We start from the raw sequence: 25,462 nt of genomic DNA on the forward strand, positions 1-25,462 counted from the left end.
ATTTTCAAACTCCTTATAATAATCAATTTCCTATATTCCAACCACAAAATCAAAATTCACAAACACCACATTTTTCATTTTCATTCATATTTAACCCCTCTATCGGAAATGTTACTGCAACTTCTTTACCGTTTCCAACTCAATTCAGTGCATCAAGACATAACTCATCTGGTGTTGGTGGCTCTTCTAATCCATCCTCTCAGACTCCTATATAATATAGTCCAAATTTGTAATATTCAGATTTTGTCAACCCTCGTGGATTAGATGCTATCGACCTCAATGATGATGATATTGAAGATCGGAGGCAAGATAGTATTCAACACTGGCATTGGGAAGAGGATGAGATGTTGATCAGTGCATGGCAAGATAGTAGACGCTCTATCAAACGTCTATCCGTATTTCCAACAGAGGGTTGATGCAACTGGAAGAAGAGGCTTATCGCCACTCAAAAAATGTACCGCTGCGATACGGATTTTAGCATATGGCGTAGCAGCTGATGCTGTTGATGATTATGTGCGCATAGGCAAGAGCATTACAATTGAATGTTTGAAAAAATTTGTTGAATGTGTCATTTTCGTGTTCGAGGATGAATACTTGCAAAAACCCAATCCAAATGACGTACGACGCCTGCTACAAATTGCGGAGGGTCGTGGCTTCCCTGGCATGTTGGGTAGCATTGACCGCATGCATTGGCAATGAAAAAATTGTCCAAAGGCATGGAAAAGTATGTACATGAGTGGTTATCTTGGGGTTGCAACCATAGTACTTGAGATTGTAGCATCTTCAGAACTTTGGATATGGCATGCATTCTTTGGAGTTTCTGGTTCAAATAACGATATCAACGTATTAGATCGTTCTCCAGTGTTCGATGATATTCTAAATGACCATGCTCCGGAGGTAAATTATACTATTAATGGTAATAATTATACTATAGGATACTATTTAGCAGATGGTATTTATCCTGAATGGGCCACATTTGTCAAATCAATCTCAAAGCCACAAGGAGAGAAACGCAAGTTATTTGCACAATACCAAGAAGGGTAAAGAAAAGATGTGGAGCGAGTATTCGGAGTGTTGCAAGCACGCTTTGCAATTATACATGGTCCAGTTCGCTTTTGGGAAAAGAAGAAGCTTGCCAACATAATGAGAGCTTGTATTATATTGCATAATATGATTGTTGATGATGAAAGAGACACTTATGTAGAAAATTTTGCTCAAAGCTTAGAGTATGATGATGTCGAAAATGGTTTATCACAACCTCAGCTGGGAGAAGAAGATTTTGCATCATACTATCAATTTCTCTAAAGAAATGTCCAACTTCGAAATAGGCAGCAGCATAGACAATTGAAAGAGGACTTGATTGAACACATATGGCAATTTTACAATGCTTATCGTCAACTATAGAGTTTAATTATGTTTTTCTTTGTATTAAGTAATTTTACAAATTAGTGTAATTCCGAATTATATATTGTGTATTATTGTTATATATGAATTTATTTAATATTAATATCTTTTAATAGTGAATTTTTTAAATTTATAAATTTAAATTATATTATTAAAAAAATTAATTATATTAATTTTAAGTATTTTAATTAATTAATTAAGTGGGACCACAACATGGTCTAAAGTTAGTTATTTCTAATGGAGAAAAGAGAGATGCTTTGAGTTCCTATTTACTGTTTATGACGCAAAAATTGAGGTGGAGTTACTTTTTATGACAAATACGCTATAAATAAGAATTGGGATGAGTTTCCTACTGAAAATGGTCTTAGAGCATACAATAATAAAATAAATCAACAATGGCCTACAAATAAAAAAATATTCTAATAAAGATAAGTTTAGTTAATCAATAAGTAGTACAATAGTATACTGCATTATTGGTTTATTGATTCATATATATTAAGTGGTTTGTCAAAATTATTTATATATTTCTGTCTAATAATTTGACTTGTAGGAATAAATAGTTGTATGATATAACTAATATATATTAAAATTTTTATAGTGTAGTTTATTTTTTTTAAAAAAAATCATTATAAAATAAATAAAAAATTATATAAAAATATTAAAATTATAACTATTTATATATCTTTTATTATCTGCTAAATCTTTTAGATAAATACTTTCATCACATTTATTATATATATTATTACATTGTCTGAAATTACACTTCATGCTATAAAAGGTGATACAGGGTATGGGTTGATTATATCAAATTATCAAATCCAAGAACTTAAGCTACATGCATGTACGTATGGTACAAAGGATATCAAATGAAATTAATTAACAATATCAACACACATAATAAGAAAAGATGGGACTTTTCGTTTTCATCCTGATCATCATAGAGCTCGTCATTTCATATATGAACATTAATTTATACCAGTCTGTGTCTCTATCTGGAGTAGGCCAATATATTTATTCCTTGTTTCTTCCTGCAATTTAATGTGTACGAATTGTTAGCATCAAAATCAAAATGCATTTTAAAGTTGGATAGGAGGACCGAAGGAGGTCATGAATGGATAATGCTGCAAATCATTTCAACTACCAAACACATAATCGATTAGATATAGTTTATTTAATTTATTACTACTTTATTATTTGGTACAGAAGATACGACTTTCCCTGTTTGACAATAAGCCTTTAATTTGGTTCTTTAAGATTTTAAAATATTCATGTTATTTATAATTTTTAGGTGGTACTAATTTTTTATATATATAATAATGATGTAACTTTTAGGAAAGAAAATAAATATGAATTTTGTTAAGTAGGCAATGGTTTTTGTGAATAATAGATTCTAAAATTGGTCCAATAAAGTAAAAATACATTACATCCCAAATTACAGATTACCCACCTAAATCTTAATATAAAAATAACCATCCGCACACCTAATAAATTAAACATCCAATATATGCATTGTTCACATTATTTAATATTTTTATTATTTACTTACACTTTTTCAATAAGTATAATACTAATTGAAATTTATCTTTTATAGACACAGACAGTTAGACAAAAACATAGATAGAGACACAAAATTAGTTGTATATGTTACGTTCAGGTTCATTATTCTCTCAATTCTATTTTTCTTCTCTCTTGCTTTGTTCACCACAATTCAATATTGATTCTAGACTACTGAAAGGTATCAAACTCAAACAGTTAGAAGCAGACAAATAATTGAGAAGGTGAGGAATTGAGAAAGAAAGCAAAAGAAAAAGGGGAGAATAGGGAAGAGAGATTCTGTTGTTGAGCTAAACTCTTAATGTCAGAAAATATACGAAATGAATAATTGATTGCTATGTTAGTTACAATGTAATCTATATTTAGACTCTTTACAAGTGACAGCATAATAGAACAGCTGAACTCTAACTAACTCTAACTGAACAACTAGCTACTAACTAACTCCTTTCTAACTGCTTAACTAAATTTGTTCTCTCTCTATCATGATCCCTACATACTGAACTTCTTTCTTAATCTAACTACTTCCTACTCAACATTCTCTCATGCTCCTTGCTCTAATGCTCTCTAACCCTTCTAGCTTCTTCTCTACTCCCTCTCTGCTGAGTCCTTCATTGTTCTTACCATTGGACTTCTTTAGGTCTTCTACATTTAACTTGCTTCAAAACTCAAAAATTTTTGGTTGGCAAAGCTTTAGTTAAGACATCAGCAACTTGTACTAAAAAATGCAAATCTATTTTAAAGAGCTTAGATTTTGAATGTAAAATTGGGTTAGCTTTCAAGAGAATTGTACTGAAATTATCACAATACATCAGTGGAGATGCTGGAAGTGCAATCTTCAATTCAGCCATCAAATTTTTTATTTTTGTAAAAATAAAATCCTCAAGCAATTATGCATTAAATATTTATATTAGCTACATATACATATGAATTGAATTTCAATTTGGTCTTTGAAATTACACTCGAATTTTAAAATGGTCTTTAAATTTTAATGTTATTCAATTTGGTCTCCAAAATTGTTTTATGGGACTCAATTTGGTTCTTTGACCACTTTTCGTCAATGAGAAGTGATAAAAAAAACTAATGTGGACACACTGTTATCACATTACCAGGTAGCTAATGTGGTAGATGTAAATTTTTTTTTTTTGTCAATTTAGTCTTTAAATTCTTTCTAAAAATTCTAATCCCAAAATTAGTTGCACCATTTCCAACTCTTCTTCTCCTCTCTGTCTCGTATTGCAGGTTATGTTGAATATTTTAAGAATTTTAAAGAAAAGATTGGCATCAAGATCACATGTTCTCAAGAAACTAAACCGTTGGGAAGTGCAGGCCCTTTGCTCTTGCTAGAGATAAGCTGATAGATGAATGAATGTGGTGAGTCATTTTTCATTTTCAACAATGATGTTACCAGTAAGTACGCCCTTAAAGAGATGATTGAATTACACAAATCCCATATTGAAGAGGCTTCCATAACAGTAACAAAGGTATCAATATTTATATATCCCCCCAAAAAATAACAATGAAAGAAAAAGCTAAATATGAGACTATACATTCCTGTTGTAGCATGTAGTATTATTTTTCATGTGCTTGTGTAGAGAAGCTAAAGCTCTCTGTTGGTAACAAAATCAATGTTGGAATCTACTTGGACTACCTGTGGAAAAAGTTTAAAAGTTATTTTAAACTTTGAATATAATTTTAAAAAAAAATCGACAAATAAATTCTTGAAAATTTATATTTAAGATAGATTAATTTATAAAAAATACTAATAAAATTTTTTAGGATAATAAACATCAACAAATTAATTTAAATTAAGATAATTTATTCTAATTATAAAAATTAATTTAAAAATAATATATCTATATCTATTATTTAAAAAATTAATCTATTTAAAATATAAATAATTAAGAATTTATTTATCAGTGTGCTGTAATTTCAAAAGTCTAAATTGAAGCTAACTCAGTATGTGTACATTGACTTCCCCACTGCCCATACTAACAAATTTCTACTTTTTCATTTGTGGGAATGGAATCATGGACCATGAGTCCATGACATTGTCTTCATTTATTACGGTGTTACACGCGTAACCAAATTCCTTTTTTCACCCCTCAACTGTTTTGGTCACCATTAATTAATTCATCAATGATTTATTTATAGACGAGCCACCACACTAAACCACATGTCAATTTCTGAATCAATGCCCCTACTCCATACACTTCCAAAATTAAATTGAGCATCTAACCCTTCTATCCATCCCATTTCATACTTAATTGTTTATCAACTACTATATTTCAGGCATTAAATTTCTCCGTAATTAAATGGGATCCATTCAAAACAATTCCGATTATTAAATGGATTTAGCTAACCTTTATTCTACGTAAGTTAAGATTATTAATAATAAAAATTTTTAAATATTTTATTTTAATAAATTCACAATAAAATATATTGAAAATTTAATTTTTACATCAGTTTTTATAAAAACTTTTTTAATTTATAACTTTATTATATGTCCTAAAAATATATACATGTTAACTAAACCCTTATTAAATTGATCAAACATCTTCTTAGCTTCTTGATTATTAATTATTAAACCTTCATCATCAGCTTGAATTAATGCGCATATAAAGAAAATAATTCCTTAGCAGTACTAATTAGTAATGAGTAATTAACAATTAACTAATCAATATCTTAGAGATATTGAATTAATGGAACGAAAATAGAAATATTAAGTTCTTTCAATAGATTTTCAATGTATAAAAACTTAAAAATATTATATTTTTATTAAAATCTTTTTTCAAATATTCTTAAGAGGTATTTTTAATAAAATCTAAATATTAAATATATTACTGAATGCATTTATTAAATTGAAAACGTATTTTATATCAAAAGTGTGAACATATATAAAAAATGATAATTAATTAGGGTTTAGCAAACATGTATCCTTAGAGCACACAATAAAATTATAAATTAAGTCTTTGTAAAAAATGATACAAAATTTAAATTTTGAATGTATTTATTGTGTATTTTGTTAAAGTAAAATATCTAAAATTTTTTATTACTAGCAATTTTAACTTGTGTCCTTATTAGGACACAGGTTAGCTAAACCCAATTAATTATAATATTGTTATATTAAAAAAACTATTTTACATCCCTTCTTTGAAGGATCAAGAAAAGAAAAGATATTATTTTTTAAATTAAATTAATACTCTCCAAAATAATTCCCATTATTAAATTGATCAAACAGACCCTTCCACTATTAAATCTAGGCATAAACCAATTGCCATGTGAAGAAACCAATTCTTTAATAAGAATTAATTAATTATAAAAATGTTAAGTCTACTATATAGCTATGTTTAAATATATATTACATATTTTTAATATATATTATATATGATGATTGATTTTTTTTTATACACATAGCATAGCATATTTAAATTAATTAACATAGAGAACATGCCATTATTATATTTAAATTTCTCTGTTTTTATTAAGAGAATCAATCAAGTACATGAAGCCATAAGACATTGCCCACGGTCTAGTAGACAAGACATCAATTCAAACACATGAGAGCATAACCCCCCATAAGCCTTCTTTTTCTCCAAAGCCTCCATTTTCAGATACAAATCTTAGCTTCATCACTTTCCATTCAACAATATACACTATGGTGAGTGATGGTAATAGTGTTGAAAAGTCATTTAGAATAAAACAAGATGACAAGTTCTTTTCAAGGTTAATGTCAAAGGAAACTTCCATGGCTAATTCTTCTTCAAGAGTCTTCTATTATGGTGAATCTTCGGTTGCTGCTGTTCCGTTTGTATGGGAAGAACAACCTGGTACTCCAAAACACCCTTTGTCTCAAACATCATTGTTGCCACCTCTTACACCACCACCTTCTTATTATTCTAAGTCCAATCACAATAGAAGAAGAATAATAAGAAGAAATACTAGTTTATCAAAATCACATAACATGTTCTCATGTATTTTCCCAATAAGGTTTGTGGAAAAGTCTAAGAAGAAGACACATATATTAACATCATCATCATCATCTTTGTCATCACCATCATCATCCCCATCATCATCATCATCATCATCATCTTCATCATCATCATGGTCATTAGTGTATCCTTCTACTTCTAATTCCTCATGTTCCATCAAAGATCAAGGAAGCCTCTCTTTCTCGGAGTACTCAAGATCTAACAATGATGAAGATGATGAATCTTTCTCCAAACATAAGGGTTCAAAGGGATTTATTAGAGGCTGCTATCTTTTTCGGAGGAGCATTAATTGAAGAATAATGATGATAATGCAATTTTAAGTCATGTGCCAAATGTAATGTTATATGTGAAGGTAATTATAAACTTCGTTTTAGAGATTATATAATCATATTGTCCACAAAGATTTACATGTAATAGATTGTGTGTGGCCTTGGAATGTGTCATTCATTATTGATTTCATATCTCATGATGATCAATCTTATAATTATATATGTAATGCTTTAGAATCCTTTTTTGGGGGGAGACAAATCAAAAAAAAGGAAGAAATTCTATGCAAGAATTTACGAAAACAAAAAAAATGAGTAAAAAAATGTGTTAGAAATATAACTATTTATGTGTATCTTTCTTTAAGAAAAATAGTATCATAACATAATATCAAAACATAGAGTATATCTTCCCATAAACGGAATGTCAAGAGTATGTTAGTCATTATGATTATTATTTAGTTAACTATGTTTATTAAGATTGCACTCTAATTGTTGGTGCTTCCCCTGTTTAGTTGGATAATTCATAACCCTTATATTTGAGCTCATACATATCTCTCGTTCTTGTACTGTAACTTGAATTTTACATACTTTAAAAGAGAAAATTTAGGGAGTCAATATTTTTATTAAAATTTGATCAACATTTAATTATTAAAAAAATAAATAATTTTACATTATTAGATATAATTTTATACCATTAAAAATATTAATAATAATTAATTAATAGTTATAAGGGTAAAAAACCCAAATAAGCCTAGGAGAGCTGGAAATTACCCAAATCAGCCAAATCAAAAATCCACACCTGAATCCACCAGGACGAATTATTATATAATTCGAATCAATTAGATTCGAATTATACTATCAAGTAATTCGAATTGATATAATTCGAATTACTAGGAAGGCAATGAACTAATGAAGTTCGAAACAACTCGTTTCGAATTATACCAACATAATTCGAATTTACTTAAATTGAATTACTAGGAGAAGTGCACATTAGAGGGGTTCGAATCTACTTGATTCGAATTAGGTGAAAATTGAGTTGTATAGTAATTCGAATCAAGTTGATTCGAATTACAAGGGATTCGGCTATAAAAGGAGTTCGAGCCAAGTTCATTCGAATCACTTTCTCATTCTCCAACCCCACCAAATCCCAGAGAAAAAGACCAACGTTCAGTACGAGTAAGACCAGAGCGGCTTTTTTTGTCGATGGGGGACGATCCGGGAAGGCTTTATCGTTTGGATGGAGTAGCTCATATCGCCGGTGTGATCAACGACGAGGTTAGTGGTTTATGAAAGCGGTTTATGATAACGGTATTTGTTAATGGTTTTTTATAATGGTTTATGTTACTGTTAGTGGTTTAGGATAGTGGTTTAGGATAGTGGTGTAGGCTAGTGGTTTTCGTTAATGGTTTTTTATAGCGGTTTATTTAAGTGTTAGCGGTGTAAGTAAGTGGTTTAGGCCAGTAGTTTTTTTTAGTGGTATTTGAAATTGTTTTTTGTAAGCGGTTTGTGTTAATGGTTTTGGATAGTGGTTTTAGTGATGGTTAGCGGTTTGGGGTCGTGGTTTAGGTTGGTGGTGTAGGACAGTGGTTTTTGTTAATGGTTTTTTTAGCGGTTTATTTTAGTGTTAGCGGTTTAAGCAAGCGGTTTAGGCCAGTGGTTTTTGTTAGCGATTTTTGTACTCAGTTTTTGTTAACGGTTTTGGATAGTGGATTCAGTGATGGTTAGCGGTTAACGGTAGTGGTTTATGATAAATGTGAAAATGCATCTGTTTTTGTTAATGGTATTTGCACGTGGTTTGAGTGAGCGGTTTTTGTATGAAATATCGGTCGTTTGTTTCATATATCTTTTACCCATCATGATTTATTTTCTGGTTCCTTATAAAATATATCGCTTATGTTAGTGGTTTGTGCATCTGTTCTAATTATGCGGTTTATGTACTGGCCAGCCTCGTCGTTGCATATTCAGCGTTAGGCGGCAGCAGGGGATGTGTCTTGATGAGAGGTACGTTCCGTACTTGCAGATGGCCGGACTGTACCATCTTGCGAGACTGAACGACAGATGGTTCCGACTAGACGAGCCCATAGTCAGCGCATTCGTCAAGAGGTGGCGGCCTGAGACGCACACCTTCCACATGCCGTTCGGAGAGTGCACTATCACGCTTCAGGACGTCGCATACCAGCTGGGATTGCCAGTCGACGGAGATTACGTTAGTGGTTGCCTTACCGACTTCCACCTTTACATTGAGGGTGGGAGACCTGCTTGGCAGTGGTTCCATGAGTTGCTCGGTGTTTTACCTCCCGAGAACCAAGTGCAGAAATTCGCAGTCAACTGCACCTGGTTTCAGGAGACATTTGCAGAGTGTCCAGACGGGGCAGATGAGGAGACAGTTAGGCGCTTTGCCCGGGCCTATATCATGATGTTATTGGGTACGCAGCTGTTTGCCGACAAGTCCGGCAATCGTATACACATCAGATGGCTACCTTATGTTGCTCGGCTTGAGGAGATGGGTCGCTACAGTTGGGCGTCGGCGGCACTAGCATGGCTGTACAGGTGCATGTGCCGAGTCGCCAACAGACATGTGGTGAAGTTAGCTGGCCCGTTACAGTTATTACAGTCTTGGATCTTCTGGAGGTTTCCCACTCTTAGACCATCTGGGTATGATGAGATCAGCTGGCCCCTTGCCTCGAGGTACCGTTATTGTTTTGTACTATATATTCTTCTTGTTTTTATTTTCAATTATGCAACCATGTTTTTCTGTTTTCTCGTACGCAGATGGTCTGGTTACAATCCTGGGATTAGCAACAAGGGACCTCGGGTACAGATGGCTCGCATGAAGATCGACTTGTTACAGCTTCGGCAGGTAAGTACGCAGAACATTTGTGTATCTGAAGTCATTATTTCAGTTTATAGCTCTGACATAAGTGTACAAACGATTTTATTTTGATTTTTTCAGTTCATATGGATGCCCTATAGCACACTCGACGTCATCCAGGTTGTCCATCCTGAGGTCTTGGAGCCTCGGCATATGATGTTATGGCGATGCAGGACGTCCCTGATTTATTTTGCGGTTGTCGAGTGGCATCAGGTTGATAGAGTTTTACCTCAGTTTGGCGGCGTTCAGCCCACACCGTCTCCCGCCCTGAACATCGACTTCCTGATGTCGAAGGACGGGAGAGGAGGTGACCGTTGGTTCCCGGCACAGTACCCTGAGTGGCATCTTCACTGGCAGGAGCGTGCGGATCACATTCTACAGTTTGACATCGTGCCCGACCCCGGACCGTCACATGAGTTCTTGACATGGTGGTATCAGCACGGAAAGAGGTTTTTGTCGCCGGAGATGTTATTGGGGGATCCGAGAGGTGTTCCTATTCCAGATGAGGCAACGCAGAGGGGTGCAGGCTGACTTCCAGATATGGACCGGGTAGAGGATGTTCCTGACAGACGTCGTGTTGAGCGGAGAGCACGAGTTGGGACACGTCGTAGCCAGCGTGAGTGGAACTGGGTGGATCGGGCTATGGATGACGTCGACGACCCAATTAGGGGTGGGGGGAGAGTTCGTGGTCGTGGAGGCAGGAGGAGGGTGGGTGCTGCTAGAGAGGGTGCCCAGATGCCTGGGGTAGGTGATGTTGCGGGGGTTGATAGGGCCCATCATGGCGGGCATGATGGTGGGCCACGTGGATCTGGTATGGGAGATCCCACGAGTCACACTGATGCTGGGCTTGGTGGGCATTGTCTTGGAGATTATTTCGTAGGTGTTCCCGGTGATGATCATACCCTTCAGGAGAGCACTCCATGGGTGAGTCCGGGCTCGATGTTTGGAGACTTCCTTGCTAGTGATGGCGTTGTGGCCGAGTTCGGTGGGCCGCATTTCCTTGATGATATCCGGACCATCATGCAGGAGGATGAGGCTGCAGCTGGACGGGTTCATACAACAAGGGCATAGGCACCGCTGGATGTAGATCTGAACGAGCCTGCCACGGTAGCTGCTGCGCATCCTTTTGCCATGGGTGGGACCCCAGCATCGGCCCAGACTATTGGGTCACATTCAGTTGCCGGCCCGTCATCATCCAGACCCGTGCATGTTGCGCCTATGACCCCGAGAGAGCCAGCTCCGGATGACAGCGACGACTCGATTGAGGATGAGGAGCCACTTATACGTAGGGGTTACCGCACACGGGTCCCACGCCGTTGCGGCACTGGATCGCACCTATTTAGATGATATATGGATAGTGGTGTATGTCATGTTGTTATATGTATATTGTGTACCTTATTGGTTGGTTATCATTGTTATGGTATGTACTTTGTTGTTATGTTATTCGATGTTATGTTATGTACTTTGATGTTTTGTTATGTCATTTACTTTGATGTCTTCTACTTTTATGTTATGATATATAGTTTGATGTTATGTTATTCATTATCAGTCATCCCATGATACAATGTTGTTTGTTTTAGATATTAATTTCAATCATTTAAAAGACATTCAACAGAAATATTTGGTACGAATAACAAGTTTCATTACTCATTGGAAACAACTTAGTTGCACGGAGAACAATGATTGCTAACTGAAGTAGAAGATAAGTGCTAATAGATTAACTGAGGTGTCACGTGCTCACGGAGGTGGGAAAGAAAGAAAGACCATGACTCAGCATTCTCACCCTCAACTAGTGCAAATGCCACGGGGAGGATGTTCGAGTTTTCGTCCTGTGCAATGGCGACTAGCAGTGTTCCCCCATACTTCCCATATAGATGGGTGCCATCAATACTCACCAAAGGCTTGCAATGACGGAATGCCTGGATACAAGGGGGGAAAGTCCAGAACAGCCTATGAAAATAAACCTGAGACTCGTCAACCTGTCCCCCCAACTCGAACAGGGCAAGTCCTGAGGACGGCTACAGTGCCAGGCATCGTCAGCTGAACTCCTAAAACCCACCTAGGGAGCTCATTGTACGACTCGTCCCAGTCTCCATATATGACGGCAACGGCCTTCTGCTTCGCCATCCATACCCTCCTGTACGTAGGCCTGAACCCAAAGTGTGCGGCCGTGGCATTTTGAAGCACCTTGATGTTCACAGCTGCATCAGCCCTAACCATCGGCATAATGAAGGTGGATATGACATGGTATTCCAGACTCCTATGGTCGCTGGAGATGGAGCTGGCAAGACATGTATGCGGTCCGTTGTATCGCTTCACTTCCCAGATACCCTTCCGCTGTCGGAGACTCAACCGAATTAGCCATGTGCACCCATTCCCAAACTCAGAACACTTTCCCACATACCTGCGGTAGTCAGACTCAACGACCTTGTACTGGACCCCTCGGCGGATACTGTATGTCTTCACACTCAACAGCGCCTCATCTTTATCCCGAAATTGTTGGCCAACCTGGAACTCGTTCATACCAGCAAACCCCTCGATATCTCTAGCGCCAAATCCTGAGGGCTGCAGAGCGTTTTCGTCATGCCGCATGGCATCCAGGTCCAACGAGGAAAAATGGGGTGGATACTGCTGTGTGCCAGAACTAGATCCACCTGTAGCCCTTCTCGGAACAATAGTTCCAACATCATCGCCGCTTTCATCAGCGATCATATCCGGCTCAACGTCATAGTCATCTGGATCATCAAACAAACCATCACCAACACCAGCCGGTGTGGGACAATGTACCTCGGTGGGAATATGTTCCCCATACCGAACCTCGTCTCCAACATTGCCGCTCAAATCAACAGCAAACGAAGGGGACGCAACAGGCTGCATCGGTGGCTCATACACAGGAGCAGAGGATGAAGCAACAGCAGGTCTCGAGCTCGAGCCGGCAACCGCGGCTATAGTATTGGCATTCCGGTTCGAACCACCCGAGCTAGATACCACATCAACCAACTTTGCCAACAGCTCTGGTGTCCTTACCTCGGGAAACTGCCTACGAGAAAGAAACATAACCTGCAAGTCCTCGTCACTACCGATTGTGAAACAATCAAACTTCACGGTGTCATGGAGCACCGCTGTTGGAATGCGGTAGAAAAACTTCTTGACCCTTTTAACTCCTTCAAGACCAAGCTTCTCCAGCACAGAGCTAACAAGAGCATCGTAGGTGGTTGTTGGCGTCACGATAATACATAGGGGATCCTTATCAGTGAACTTCACGCCGGACCGAGTTTTTCTCTTAATCGACCCTCTGTAATGTACCAGAACTAGGAAACTCTCCTCACTAGCCATCTCCCCTCTTTGTTGAGAGCATCATGAGTTCACAGCATATATATACAGCCCTGGCTCGCACTATATATATGTAATTCGAAACAATTCGTTTCGAATTAGGTTGTATGACAAACTAACCTAGTAATTCGAATTAACTAAATTCGAATTTGCAAAGTATAATTCGAAACAACTTGTTTCGAATTACTTTATTTTGTTTCCTTCCTAGTAATTCGAATTAACTCAATTCGAATTACTTTAGTTCATTGCCTTCCTAGTAATTCGAATTATATCAATTCGAATTACTTGATACTATAATTCGAATCTAATTGATTCGAATTATATAATAATTCGTCCTGGTGGATTCAGGTGTGGATTTTTTATTTGGCTGATTTGGGTAATTTCCAGCTCTCCTTGGCTTATTTGGGTTTTTTACCCTAGTTATAAATTACAAAATTTATTGCTCTTAACACTCCCCCATTTTTAAATATTAGTTATTTTTTTATTTTGTATATTCTCTCTTTTTTTATGTTTTTGTGGTTCTTCTTTGTTCTTAAGTTTTTGAGCAAGATTGCTCATACTGCTGCCTTGAGCTGTCGTCAAATAAACAATCACATTAAAATTAATTTTTTCATATGCAACATTCACATCGATTGTTATTAAAAATTGATTTAATAAAAAAAGGAAAATTAGGACTTCAGGTCTGATAAAAATAATAAATAATTTATTCAACATATTTTATTTTAAGCATGGAAAGGACCCAGTTGCATAAGTAGTGGTAGGCAAAGTTGGCTTTCCAACGAAGGATACAAATCCTAAATAATTTATAAAAAATTGCACAAGATTTTAACCGATAAAATAATATTTGTTGGAATGTTAAAAATATAATATAAATTCAGTTGATGAGTCTTGTTGGAATGTTAAAAATATAATATAAATTCAGTTGATGAGTCTCATGGCCTTTATTTTATATATATATTTGTTATAGTTTGCTGACTCGAATATATAGAGTTTATAAATTATGTACATTTTGTTGGCTTCCCATCATAATATACCTCAAAAATGTTTTCAAGCAATGCCTTACATATGTACAATATGAACAATGAGTTTGCATGCGACAGCTGCTGTGTTTTGAACTTAGTCTCACATATATAAAAAAGGAGTCACTCAAATAAAGACGATTAAAATATCTTTTTTTTAAAATACTTTTTAATAATTAAAATTTAATATATATATATATATATTAAATTATGTTATTTTTGTCAAAATTAGAATAAACAAATTGATTTAAATAAAAAATAATGAATTAAATCTTAAACTTATCTAAATTAATATTATTTTTTTATAAAAAATGACTACAATACTCTTGTTATAGAGAATGATTAAAATATATATATATATATATATATATATATATATATATATATTTAAAAATTTTAAATCCTAATCCTACGATAGAAAAATAAAAGACTAAAATTTAGAATTCTCAAAATTAATATATATAATAGAAGTATTTTAGTCATTTTCTATAATAGGGTATTGTAGTCATTTTCTATAAAAAATAATATTAATTTAGACCAGTTTAAGATTTGATTTACCATTTTTCTGTCAAATTAATTTGTCTAACTTAATTTTGACAAAAATAATATGATTTAATCAATTATATATGTTAAATTTTAATTATTAAAAAATATCTTTGTAAAAAGACGTTTTCGACGTTTTTATCTGAATGACTCCAGGAAGAAAAAGATTATAAAACCTTAAGTTTTTATATATTAATCCGAACAGGGATATGCCAAAAGAAATTAAAGATATTGATGAACTCTCATACATGATTTACCCTTAGTTGTTCTTGGACATCTGCCTTACTAATTGGCTAAATAAACAATTGGACTCCAACTGATGAAAAATTAACGGTGAAAAATAACCCTTACAAAGGCTTAATCTTGTGAACATTATTGGTAGCATTATTGATTGCACGGTTTCTATAAAATGAATTAACAAATACGGTGACACACACAACACAATACAATTAATCTCTCATTCACATTCTCTCTTCTAGTCTCTCACAAAAATACACGGTGCACGATTCGCTAAAAACTCGTTTTAGTATTCTTTATGATTTATTTGTCTACAAAATTTTATTTATATTTAAAATAATTAAAATATTATTTTTTAAAATTTATTTTCTAATAATTTTAAAAATTTATCATTATAATTTTTTATTATTATAAAACAAAATATTTAGCCGTTACAAAAGTTATTCCCATGCTTTAAAAGTTGATCATTTTGAGAAAATTAATTTTAAATGATGGCAAAATAAAATTATAAAAATATTAAATTTTTTTAAAATTAATTCTGTCTTACTTAATTTTAAGTCGAATAAAAATACCAAAATTTATCATTAATTTTTGATCGATCAGCGAAAATGAAAGATAAATTATATAGATATACAATAACGTTGAGATCAAGATAATATTTAATAATAATATTGTCACGTCGTCTAAAAATGATGCTTATATAAAAAAAGTTTACTAAAATGATGGTCGATTTGTTTTGAATGTTATTGATAATAATACTAAAAATAAAGGAACAAATTTAGTTTATATTTATGTCGTTGATTCTCTTGATATTTACTTATTTAGTATAGTAGACTTGGACATATTAATATACTGTATATTTAGATAAATGTGATGTATGTGATAAAATAAAATAACTATAAATTTTTTTTAAATAAGTTATGTGAATGGTTAAAATTTGTGCATAGTAATTTAGGTAGAGATAAGCTTCAATATAGTTCCTGAAGTTGCACTCAAGTTTCATTGTAGCGACCTTCAGTTTTAAAAATATAAAATATAAATAAGTTATAATTTATTTCATAAATTGGAGTTTTTTTACCATTAGAAATTATTTTATTATCAGTAATTGAACTAATTTTATAACTATTTGAATTCAATCAAATTCATATTTTTATATATATATAAATATTTTATGATGAAATATTTTACATAATTAAAATTATAATTCCAGTAATTTATAAATAATGAAACTTATATGTATATTTTAATTTGAATAATTGATATTGTAATTATTTAAAAATAGAGTTTAGATCATAATATTATTATCGAGTTTGATACTTAATTATATGAATAAATATCAGTACTCTTTGGTGAGCTTAGCTTTACTAATATTTCACCAAATATCTTTTATCCTTAAATTACTAATATCATTTATATTAATAACTCATATACTTTCAGCTTTATAAATATTATTGCTATAATTGTATTATTATTATTACTATTACGTTTATTATTATTATCATTATTATTATTATTATTATTATTATTATTATTACATAATTATCATTACTATTGTTATTATTATTAGTATTACTAATCATAAAGCATGGAAGTAAAAGGTGGCTTCAATTATGGATTACGTTGGATATATATATATATTATTACATTAATTATATTATTATTATTATTATTATTATTATTATTATTATTATTATGCATGTACGCAAGGCGGCAGCCCTTTAGCTAATGAAAAGCCTTTCTATACGTATACATATATGTAATAAATAGTTATGAGAATTGTTAGCTTTATTATATCATTAGCTAGCTTTATATATAATAGTATCATATGAAGGAATAAGTAATATTTACTTTATTACCATTATTATATTTACGCCGCCATACATATATGTATACATACAGAAAACGAAAGAATGAGAGACGAGAGAGAAGAGTGACCGAGAGAGAGAAGTGTAAGAACGTAAATCTCCTCTAACCTTTCGGCTTCGATTTCTTACGATCCGTAACTCCAATAAAAAATCTAATCCGGTAAGAGTATTCGTAACCTCCTCCTCTACACGTTGACACTATTTTTGATTAGTGGAAGTTGACAATGACGTAGTTCCTCTTTCCTTTGGATTTGGCCAACGAGAGTTTTAGGAGGCAAAGATGATTCTGGACGTTTTCTTCTTCGATAGCTCGGTCAGAAAGTTTCTCCAGAGCTTTGAATATTTTGATTTCGTACGAAGGTATGGTTTTGGTTTCTCGTAGTTAATGTTTAATGTCACGTGAAAACATAGGCTAGAAGACCTTAAGATAGGAGTGAAATGAATGAATAATTGATGGATTATGTATATGGTATAAAATGTGAGGTTTAGCTGTTGTCAAGATTTTGCTGTTGAAGTTGGTCGGTTTGGAAAAAGATTTATTGGTATTTGTTTGATTATGAAATAATTTGTTACTGAAAATGATTTGAGTGACTGAGAGGTGTTTGGTTTGATAGTTGGGACCCTTGAAGGGTGGCAGAAATTTGAGTTTTAGAGGAGATATTGCCAAAGTTTCTTTAAGAATTGGGGTTTTTGATTTGAGGTAATATTTTTTAAAAAGAAAGAGATTATTATGTGGCTTGTGTATTTGAGACTATTTATTGACCCTCTGTCGCAAGATGTGACCGGGCACTTTATCTCCCCGGATTCCCCCATGGGCATGCATATAAATATGAATATTGAATATTATTGAGCTTGGAGTTTAACTCCATGGAATACTATATTATTGAGCTTGGAGTTTAACTCTATGGAATACTATATTATTGAGCTTGGAGTTTAACTCCATGAAATACTATACTATTGAGCTTGGAGTGTGACTCCATGGAATATTATATTTGAGCTTGGAGTTTGACTCCATGGAATATTATTGAGCTTGGGGATGCGCGCACAGAGGGACTGTCCAATGGTTAACTACCAGGACTTGTCGGGTTGGCTGTATAACCGACAGATGAGACTCATCAGCCATAGGACAGGCATACATCATATGCATTTGTTTGTTTGCTTGAGCGTGCATTGTTTTGGTTTGTTTAACTGTTTAATTCCACTTATCTGCTACTTGTTCTACTTGCTGTAAATGCTTCTCTATCTGTGTTTTCCTTGCTTGAATTGTATGTGTATGTTTTTTGGGAAATTCCTCTTGACGAAAGTGTGAGGAGAGAGGATTGTTCCACCAATGATTCGGAGGATTAGAGGAGACAGAACGTGAATTATTAGGTTAAAGTTAGATTCAGAATTAGAATACCTAGACAACTTACCTAATTTCTAGTTTAGTTGAATTCTTAAGCTGAAATCTGAGTGTCGAAGTTTTAGGAATGCCTCTGGCTTTCCCGAGACCTTTTATATTAACTATGCGGGCACCTTTACCATACTGAGAACCTCCGGTTCTCATCCCATACTATGTTGTTGTTTTTCAGATGCAGGTCGAGAGACACCTCGTTGAGCATTTGGGTATCCTCCTTACGAGCGAAGAACTGTCTTTTGGACTGTCATATTTTGTTTTAGGCTATGTATATATGTTTATAGAATCTCCGCATGTATATTTTGTGTTTTGTCCCTCCTAGAGGTCGACTTGGAGATACAGGGGTTTATTTTGTGGTTTGAGTTTTATTTTGGGTTGTATATATACATAATTATATACTCTGGTCGGCCTTAGCTTCGCAGGTCGAGTCTGGAGCTTGCTATCTGAGTTTTGGAACTCTGATATGTATATATATGTGTTCAGTTATCTTTCGATTTTACCTGTCCGTTTTACGAATATCCATGCGAGTGTGTCACGATTTTCTGTTTATCGATTTTTTTAGCTTGTTCTTCAAGGCTCCTAGATATGACTTCATTTAATTATATCTATGTACATATCCTTTTCTTTTAGAAGTCGTAATACCTTGCCACCTCTACTTTACGAATTAAGCGTAAGGCCCTGTGAGGTAGGGTGTTACATTCATAATAGTCCCTGAATTTAAAAGTTTCTCAGAGTCATCCCCGAATTTGCACTCCGGGACTCAAAGTGGTTCTTCCGGCAATTTCAGCACATGTGGCGCAACCGAAAAGCTTAGCTGGCAGCGCTGGTGACACGTGGGACTCACAACGGCTAGTTGATGTGGCAGAGTAAACTCTTCCGACTCAATTTGGTCCCTCAGATGATGTTAAAACCCTAATCCCCCTTTTTTGAAGACCACATTGTTCACTCTGCTGTCTCCTCGTCGGTGCTGTGTTCTTCTGTTCTCCCTCTTTGAAGCCCGAAGGTTATGGCTAGCACGAGCAATGCAGTTGGGAGTTCGAACAACCCACGATCGTTTGGAAGCATCATGAGGAGAATGAAAAGAAAAAGAGAAGCTCGTTTGCCAAAAATGAAAAAAAAATCATGGAAAGCCTGATTTCTCTGAAAGAGGTAAGCCAAAAATGAAAAAAAAATGTGGTTCCTCTGTTTTTTGATATTGTTGTTAATCTAATATTCACAAAAGTTCAGGCCGTTTTTTTTATTGTAATTGGTGGGTATGAACGCCTCTGTTCTATTCTCTGTGCTAGGGTTTGATCACTACTGACTTTCGTAGTGGTTTGGCCAAGAAAATTGTAGAGTAGGAATATTTTTTGTGTTTTGATGATATGAAAATATGTTCTTTATGTGTTAGGGTTTACTGCTCTTAGTGGAGGAATTTTCAAACTGTTAATGTGTTTCAGGACAATGACTCTGATAAATGAATTTGTTAAACAGAGTTTGCATGATCACAGTAGAAGTAAAGATCTTTTGGGAGTTAAAATTTTTTGTAACTCTGATAATGGATTCTGAATTTGACTAATTTACCTAATTGCCTTTTTTTGTATTGGGTTGGTTTGGTTAAACTGAATGTAATATGTAATGCTGTTTAGTTAAATTGAGTGTGTGATCATAAAGGATTCTTGCATATATAAGTTAGAGTAATATAAAGTAAATTTTGCAATTGCTAATGAAGTTAACTTAGCTATTGGAATAGTCAAATTGTTTGATGAATTTGGTCTAGACTAGTAGATTAGTTGTGGAAAAGGGTATGTAAATTTAAATGGTTTGATCCACCAAGATTGAAGTTAGTGTCTAGAGAACTGCTATCCTTAGTTACACCAAAATAATATTCTTGATTTCACACTTTCTTATGTTTACATGACACAAATCATTAGCAACATGATCAAAATAAAGGTAAAATATTATAACAGTTAACAACTAACAAAGTTAGGCACTCTATTCAATATTCCGGTCCACAATAACCTTTTCTAATAAAAATTTTGAAAAAGAAAACCACAAAATAATAGAAGACTTAACTTATATTGTTAATTTGAATATAGTGATAATATAGCACAGTGAAATATTAGAGGGAGAAGGAGAAGTAGAAAAGCAAGAGAGTGGTGCTTTTGTTACCAATTGTCAAGTAATGAAAAGGAGAGAGTGAGAGTGATGATGAAAATGGTAGAAGAAGATTAGGACTGAATCAATGCTATGATATGAAAAAGATAACAGATGCCATTTAATGAGCTTTCATTAACTACTATTTACCATTACTATTTCTATATGATTTTTCTTGTTTCATCTTGTATATTATTTTATTGTTTTTTAACCTCTTTAGTTAGTGATTACTTTAACTCCAAATTTGGCAGATTTTCTTTATTTTTGTGTGCCTTTTTTGTTGGTAGTAAGTTGTAGTTGTATATATATATTTCCCTCAGTTGCAAAAGAAAAAAAAAGGGTCTTGGTCTTGGGTTTTGTGGAAAACTACATAGAGAGTGAAGTTTGGTGCATGTCCTTGTGATTTATTTGCCAGTTTGATTTAAGGCACATATTACTGATTATATATGCTGAATTAATCCTAAACTGATTATATGATGTTAATACACTGGGCTGCGGTCTATATATGCAGAATTAATCCTGGACTGATTATATGCTGCATAATGTTCTGTCAATCTATTGTTACTCATTTATCATGTTCTGTATAATGTTCTGTAACAGTGCTGTGTAAGGACTAGTTTGATGTCACTTGAACAAGTCTAGGAACTATTTTGATGTCGCTTATATAACTGTAGGGACAATTTTACTGCCCAAAAACAACTAGCTGGCCCCTTCTTTGGTATCTGAAACAGGGCCTTATAAATGCAGTTAAGGAGGTTTTTCCAGATGTCCATCACAGATTATGTGTTTGGCATATGTGGAAAAACTTCAATAAGTAATGGAAGGATCTCCAGCTTATAAAATTTTTTCGGACGAATTTTCATACGAAATCAAAATAAATTTCAAACAAATTAGAGACAAAATATTTTTTTCAAACAAAATTAGGACGAATTTTTTTCTCCCAAAAAGCCTTATTGCTAATTTTCATTTTGTCTGAAATTTCGTCCGAAATTTTTTTCAGACGATTTTGTGACAGATTTCGAATTGACATTTATCTGCTAGATTTCTAAATATTATGATGTATTTTAGACGAATTTTAGACAAATTTCAAACAAAAATATATTTTATTTCATACAAATTTCTAACGAATTTAGTTAAATATAACAAATTTTTTTCGAACAAATTTTAGACAAATCAAATAATTCTTTTCAATTAAATTTCAGACAAATTTAATTTAAAAGAATTTACGTATTTGAAACAAATTTCATACAAAACAAAAAATTATTTTCGCACAAATTTTCTACAAATTTAATATAATATTTCAAACAATTTTCATACAAAATAATTTGCTATTTAATATATAAATATTTTAGAAAATAAATTGTATTCGATCTGCTTTTTATATTAAGATCATCATAATCATTTTTTTCATATTACATCATCGAAATTATAAGCACATAATAAAGTCATGAAAAAGTTTATTACCATAAAAGAGATAAAAAAAATATTTATTATTAAAGTACTTTTGTCCATAAATGTAATCAAATTAAAATAAAAAAATACTTAAACTAAAACAAAGAAAGCCTTTAAAAAAGTCAAATATCATGCATAAAATAAAATGTACTAACTAATTCACCTAAAAATTTCTTAATCTAAGTCAGAAAAAACATATACTCCTGACATCAACCACTTATGTTATCATCCTCATCATCAATAAAGCCTGTCCCAAGTTCATCTTCTGTAGGATCAGACAAAGTTGAAAAAAGTGGGACATTCAACTTTTTATACAAAGCATGAATTGTCTTTTTAGTAGAACTAATTCTTTTCTGTTGAACCTTTAGTTGACGTTCTTAATCTTTTAACTTGTGCTCAGCATCATTCAACTTAACCTTTTGTTCTGACCACTAGAGAATACATAAATCAAAACAAAATGTTAAATTCAAAGACATTGGCAAAAGATAGAAAAAGAAAAGTGTTAATAGAGTTGAAGGAAAACTACTAACAGTGTTAATAGGATCAAGAGTTTGTATTGAATCAACAACCATAGCACGAGGGGAAAGAAGCTGAGCTTTCTTCAATATGTCCTGAAAACTAAATTAAGATAAAAAAAATGTACAAGTATTTAGATTTCACCATATAGTTCTCGCAAGTTAAGGCTATTACATGAAATAATCGCTTAATAGGACCCAGACAATAACTTCAATAAAAATCCATGTATAAAACAGAAGATAATATAGCAAGAAGAATGCTAGCAGCAAAACTAATCAGAAGAAATCCAGATTTTCACCTCAATATCAACACCTAAATATAAATATATATCTGATTTAATCTTAAGGCGTTATGCTCTGTTACCAATTTTCTCAAGGCTCTGTCACATAACACAAAATAAAATAAATACAACCAAATTAGAGAAGGTTAACTGACTCTAAATCCAAGGCACAGTCACAAATCAAATGTTAAATTTCAGTACCCACATAAGAAAATTCAAATATTATCCCAAACTACAATACCAGGATGAAGGAAAAAAAACCAATAAAAGCTAATCTCTTCACCAGACACATATAAAACTCGAGACGCTTTGTCTTAACTGCAACGCTTTGCTATCATTGTTGCCATCTTCCAATCAAATTGTGACAATAAAAGAAAGCATTAGTGGTAAGAGTTTTGTATCCTCTTAATTTAAAAGAAATCAAATTGAACTCATCCCAAGTCCAATCAGCAAAATCTGAAACAAGATAGATAACAATATCATTACAATCCACAAGATCGATTATGTTACAAGTGAGTCAATCATTTCACTTCATTTGTATCCTCTTAATTTATTTTGTGGCATTGCGGATGTGATCCAAAAAGAATTTATTGTATAAATATTGCTCTCATAAAATTTTAGTACCAGAAATAAAATCTCTCACAATGACATATTTATAAAGTTTGACTTTAATGCACTTTCAGGTTAAGCAATTTTAGACATACATTCAATTAGGTAAAGTCACCTAGCAAAAGTAAACTACTTTTTTACATTGATTGTAGAAACCAACAAGCTAAGGATCTTTCAACTTGTATAACTTTTACTACAAAACTTCAATTAGGCTAAAGTTTGGTTTGGAATCTCCTAACATATCTAGCAACAAGTGTGTCTTAGTTGCAACCCAATTGCTATTCAATTCTAAGAGTTACAAGCATTGAAAGTTGATGCATAACTTGCTGAAAACTGGTTCTTTCCAATTTAAATCATTAACTTTCAAAAATTCACAACTCCCAATCCTTAACTCCTAAAATTCTGAAACTTTAGAGAAATAAACCAAGTTAATAAAATTTCAAAACAAAATTAGTTTCGCTCCAAAATTCAGCTCGTAGGAGTCGCAGTACAACAAACAAGTTGCTGCTCTGTTTGAACTTTTCTGCTGCAGGACAGATTGATCGACCTAATTTAAAAAATTCTCCATAAATTGTGTATTTAACGAAAAGGCCTCAAATTTTCCAGTCTAGCTCCACATATTCCCAAGTTTAATCCAGACTTTGTCCCATACAATTCCGATCATCATAAAATTAGTTATAGCTTTCCAAAGTTTCTGACTTTGTTTAGAAGTAATGCAGAAAATCATATTTTACCAATCATTTTTGAAAAATCATAACTAATTCTCTAGTTAAAACGAAACCTTCAAAATTGAATATTAATAACTATACTTGTTGTAGTTCGCTTAGCTTTTAATCTCATAATATTCCAATCTTTATTAAGTTGCTGGTTCACTTTCATAGTTGCCATTTAATTTCAAAACTTGAATTTTTCAGCAAGCAATTCAACATCTCAAATTCAATCCTTTAAACATTCTCTAAGCCTAATTCCAATCAATCATCAACTAAATCTATCACCGATACAATAATCATATAACCAGCTCAACAACAACAAATTCAACATAATCCATCAAAATTTAAAATTTTCATCAATCACTCATCAACAATTCATATTCCACCCATGATCAATCAATTCCACAAAATTCACAATTTCAATCAATTCACAGCCACAATTCAACATCCACACAACCAATCAATTACTCACAATAATTCAACCTATTTGCATTTATTCAATAAATTTTATGGGCATTGTTAAATTAAAACTGTTTAAAATTTAAACCCCCTACCTCGATGTCGCAATCGTATTATTTAACTCAAAAATCTCCTTTATCCCCGATCGTGGCAGCAGCAGCGACAATTTCAACGTAACCGGGACAGAGGCAGCGGCACCAACTACAATCACAGCAACAATTTTAACATTTTCGACAGAACACAGCAATACTAAAACAAAGATATTGGCTACCATAATTAGAAAAAGAATATAACAGAGAAACAATGCTAAACAAAACAAGAGTGAAAGCGTTACAGGATTTTAACCGGGAGAATCGATGTCAGAATGAAAAGGATGGCGCAACAACTTGTCTTCTCTGGTGACAAGCTTCAGCTGTGATAATTCCAGCAAACTCAATAGAGTCAAGAACATCAGAAGCAAGTGCAGGGTTGTTACAGAGCAAACAAGGTTCAGATGTGGTGATTATGATAGCTAGGCACGATTAACTCACCATGAATTTCGACGGCGACCAGGAATTCCAGCAGCGGCAGAGGAAGGGCTCCTCCTTTGTTGCGTCACTTCCTCACACGCGTTGCTTCCTTCCTTTCTGCGGTAGCATCAACGGCGACCTCCTCTCCTTGTTTGGTTCCTCCCAACGACGGTGGCGGCTTCCATCAACGGCAGCGGCGGCAAGGCACGGCGACGGTGACAACGAAGACGAGCTCCTCTTCCTCGCGTCGCGTCTGTCTCCCTCAACGCCTCTGCAAAGCAAATCTCTCTCTCCTCCGGGCCTCAACGACAAC

The 25,462-nt window shown here is 33.5% G+C and overlaps 3 protein-coding genes across 3 annotated transcripts; 2 read left to right on the top strand and 1 right to left on the bottom strand.

Moving 5' to 3' along the window:
* Positions 1-6,556: 6,556 nt before the first annotated feature.
* Positions 6,557-7,295, top strand: LOC130939133 (uncharacterized serine-rich protein C215.13-like). The gene has a single exon (XM_057867229.1). It carries the CDS (start codon positions 6,614-6,616, stop codon positions 7,238-7,240), a length of 627 nt encoding a protein of 208 aa, XP_057723212.1. The 5' UTR covers positions 6,557-6,613; the 3' UTR covers positions 7,241-7,295.
* A 1,121-nt stretch (positions 7,296-8,416) lies between these two features.
* Positions 8,417-10,616, top strand: LOC130939375 (protein MAIN-LIKE 1-like). Its single transcript, XM_057867486.1, has 4 exons — positions 8,417-8,488; positions 9,159-9,901; positions 9,986-10,073; positions 10,167-10,616. The coding sequence occupies exons 1-4, from the start codon at positions 8,417-8,419 to the stop codon at positions 10,614-10,616; spliced, it is 1,353 nt and encodes a 450-aa protein (XP_057723469.1).
* Positions 10,617-11,794: 1,178 nt separating this feature from the next.
* LOC130939376 (uncharacterized) lies at positions 11,795-13,421 on the bottom strand. The gene is made up of 2 exons (XM_057867487.1): positions 12,078-13,421; positions 11,795-12,004 (listed from the first exon to the last, which is right to left on the bottom strand). Exons 1-2 carry the CDS (start codon positions 13,419-13,421, stop codon positions 11,795-11,797), a joined length of 1,554 nt encoding a protein of 517 aa, XP_057723470.1.
* Between the last annotated feature and the right edge of the window lie 12,041 nt (positions 13,422-25,462).

This window comes from Arachis stenosperma, chromosome 7 (assembly GCF_014773155.1).
Source record: "Arachis stenosperma cultivar V10309 chromosome 7, arast.V10309.gnm1.PFL2, whole genome shotgun sequence".
In the NCBI taxonomy this organism is placed as follows: Eukaryota; Viridiplantae; Streptophyta; class Magnoliopsida; order Fabales; family Fabaceae; genus Arachis; species Arachis stenosperma.

Bases quoted from the DNA above. Each gene is read 5' to 3' on its own strand.
- LOC130939376 (XM_057867487.1), bottom strand. From the start codon at position 13,421: ATGGCTAGTGAGGAGAGTTTCCTAGTTCTGGTACATTACAGAGGGTCG. The intron at 12,005-12,077 runs GTTGGGGGGACA...CCTTGTATCCAG, and splicing joins TCAGGACTTGCCCTGTTCGA to GCATTCCGTCATTGCAAGCC.
- LOC130939133 (XM_057867229.1), top strand. From the start codon at position 6,614: ATGGTGAGTGATGGTAATAGTGTTGAAAAGTCATTTAGAATAAAACAA.
- LOC130939375 (XM_057867486.1), top strand. From the start codon at position 8,417: ATGGGGGACGATCCGGGAAGGCTTTATCGTTTGGATGGAGTAGCTCAT. The intron at 8,489-9,158 runs GTTAGTGGTTTA...TGTACTGGCCAG, and splicing joins CCGGTGTGATCAACGACGAG to CCTCGTCGTTGCATATTCAG. The intron at 9,902-9,985 runs GTACCGTTATTG...TCTCGTACGCAG, and splicing joins AGCTGGCCCCTTGCCTCGAG to ATGGTCTGGTTACAATCCTG.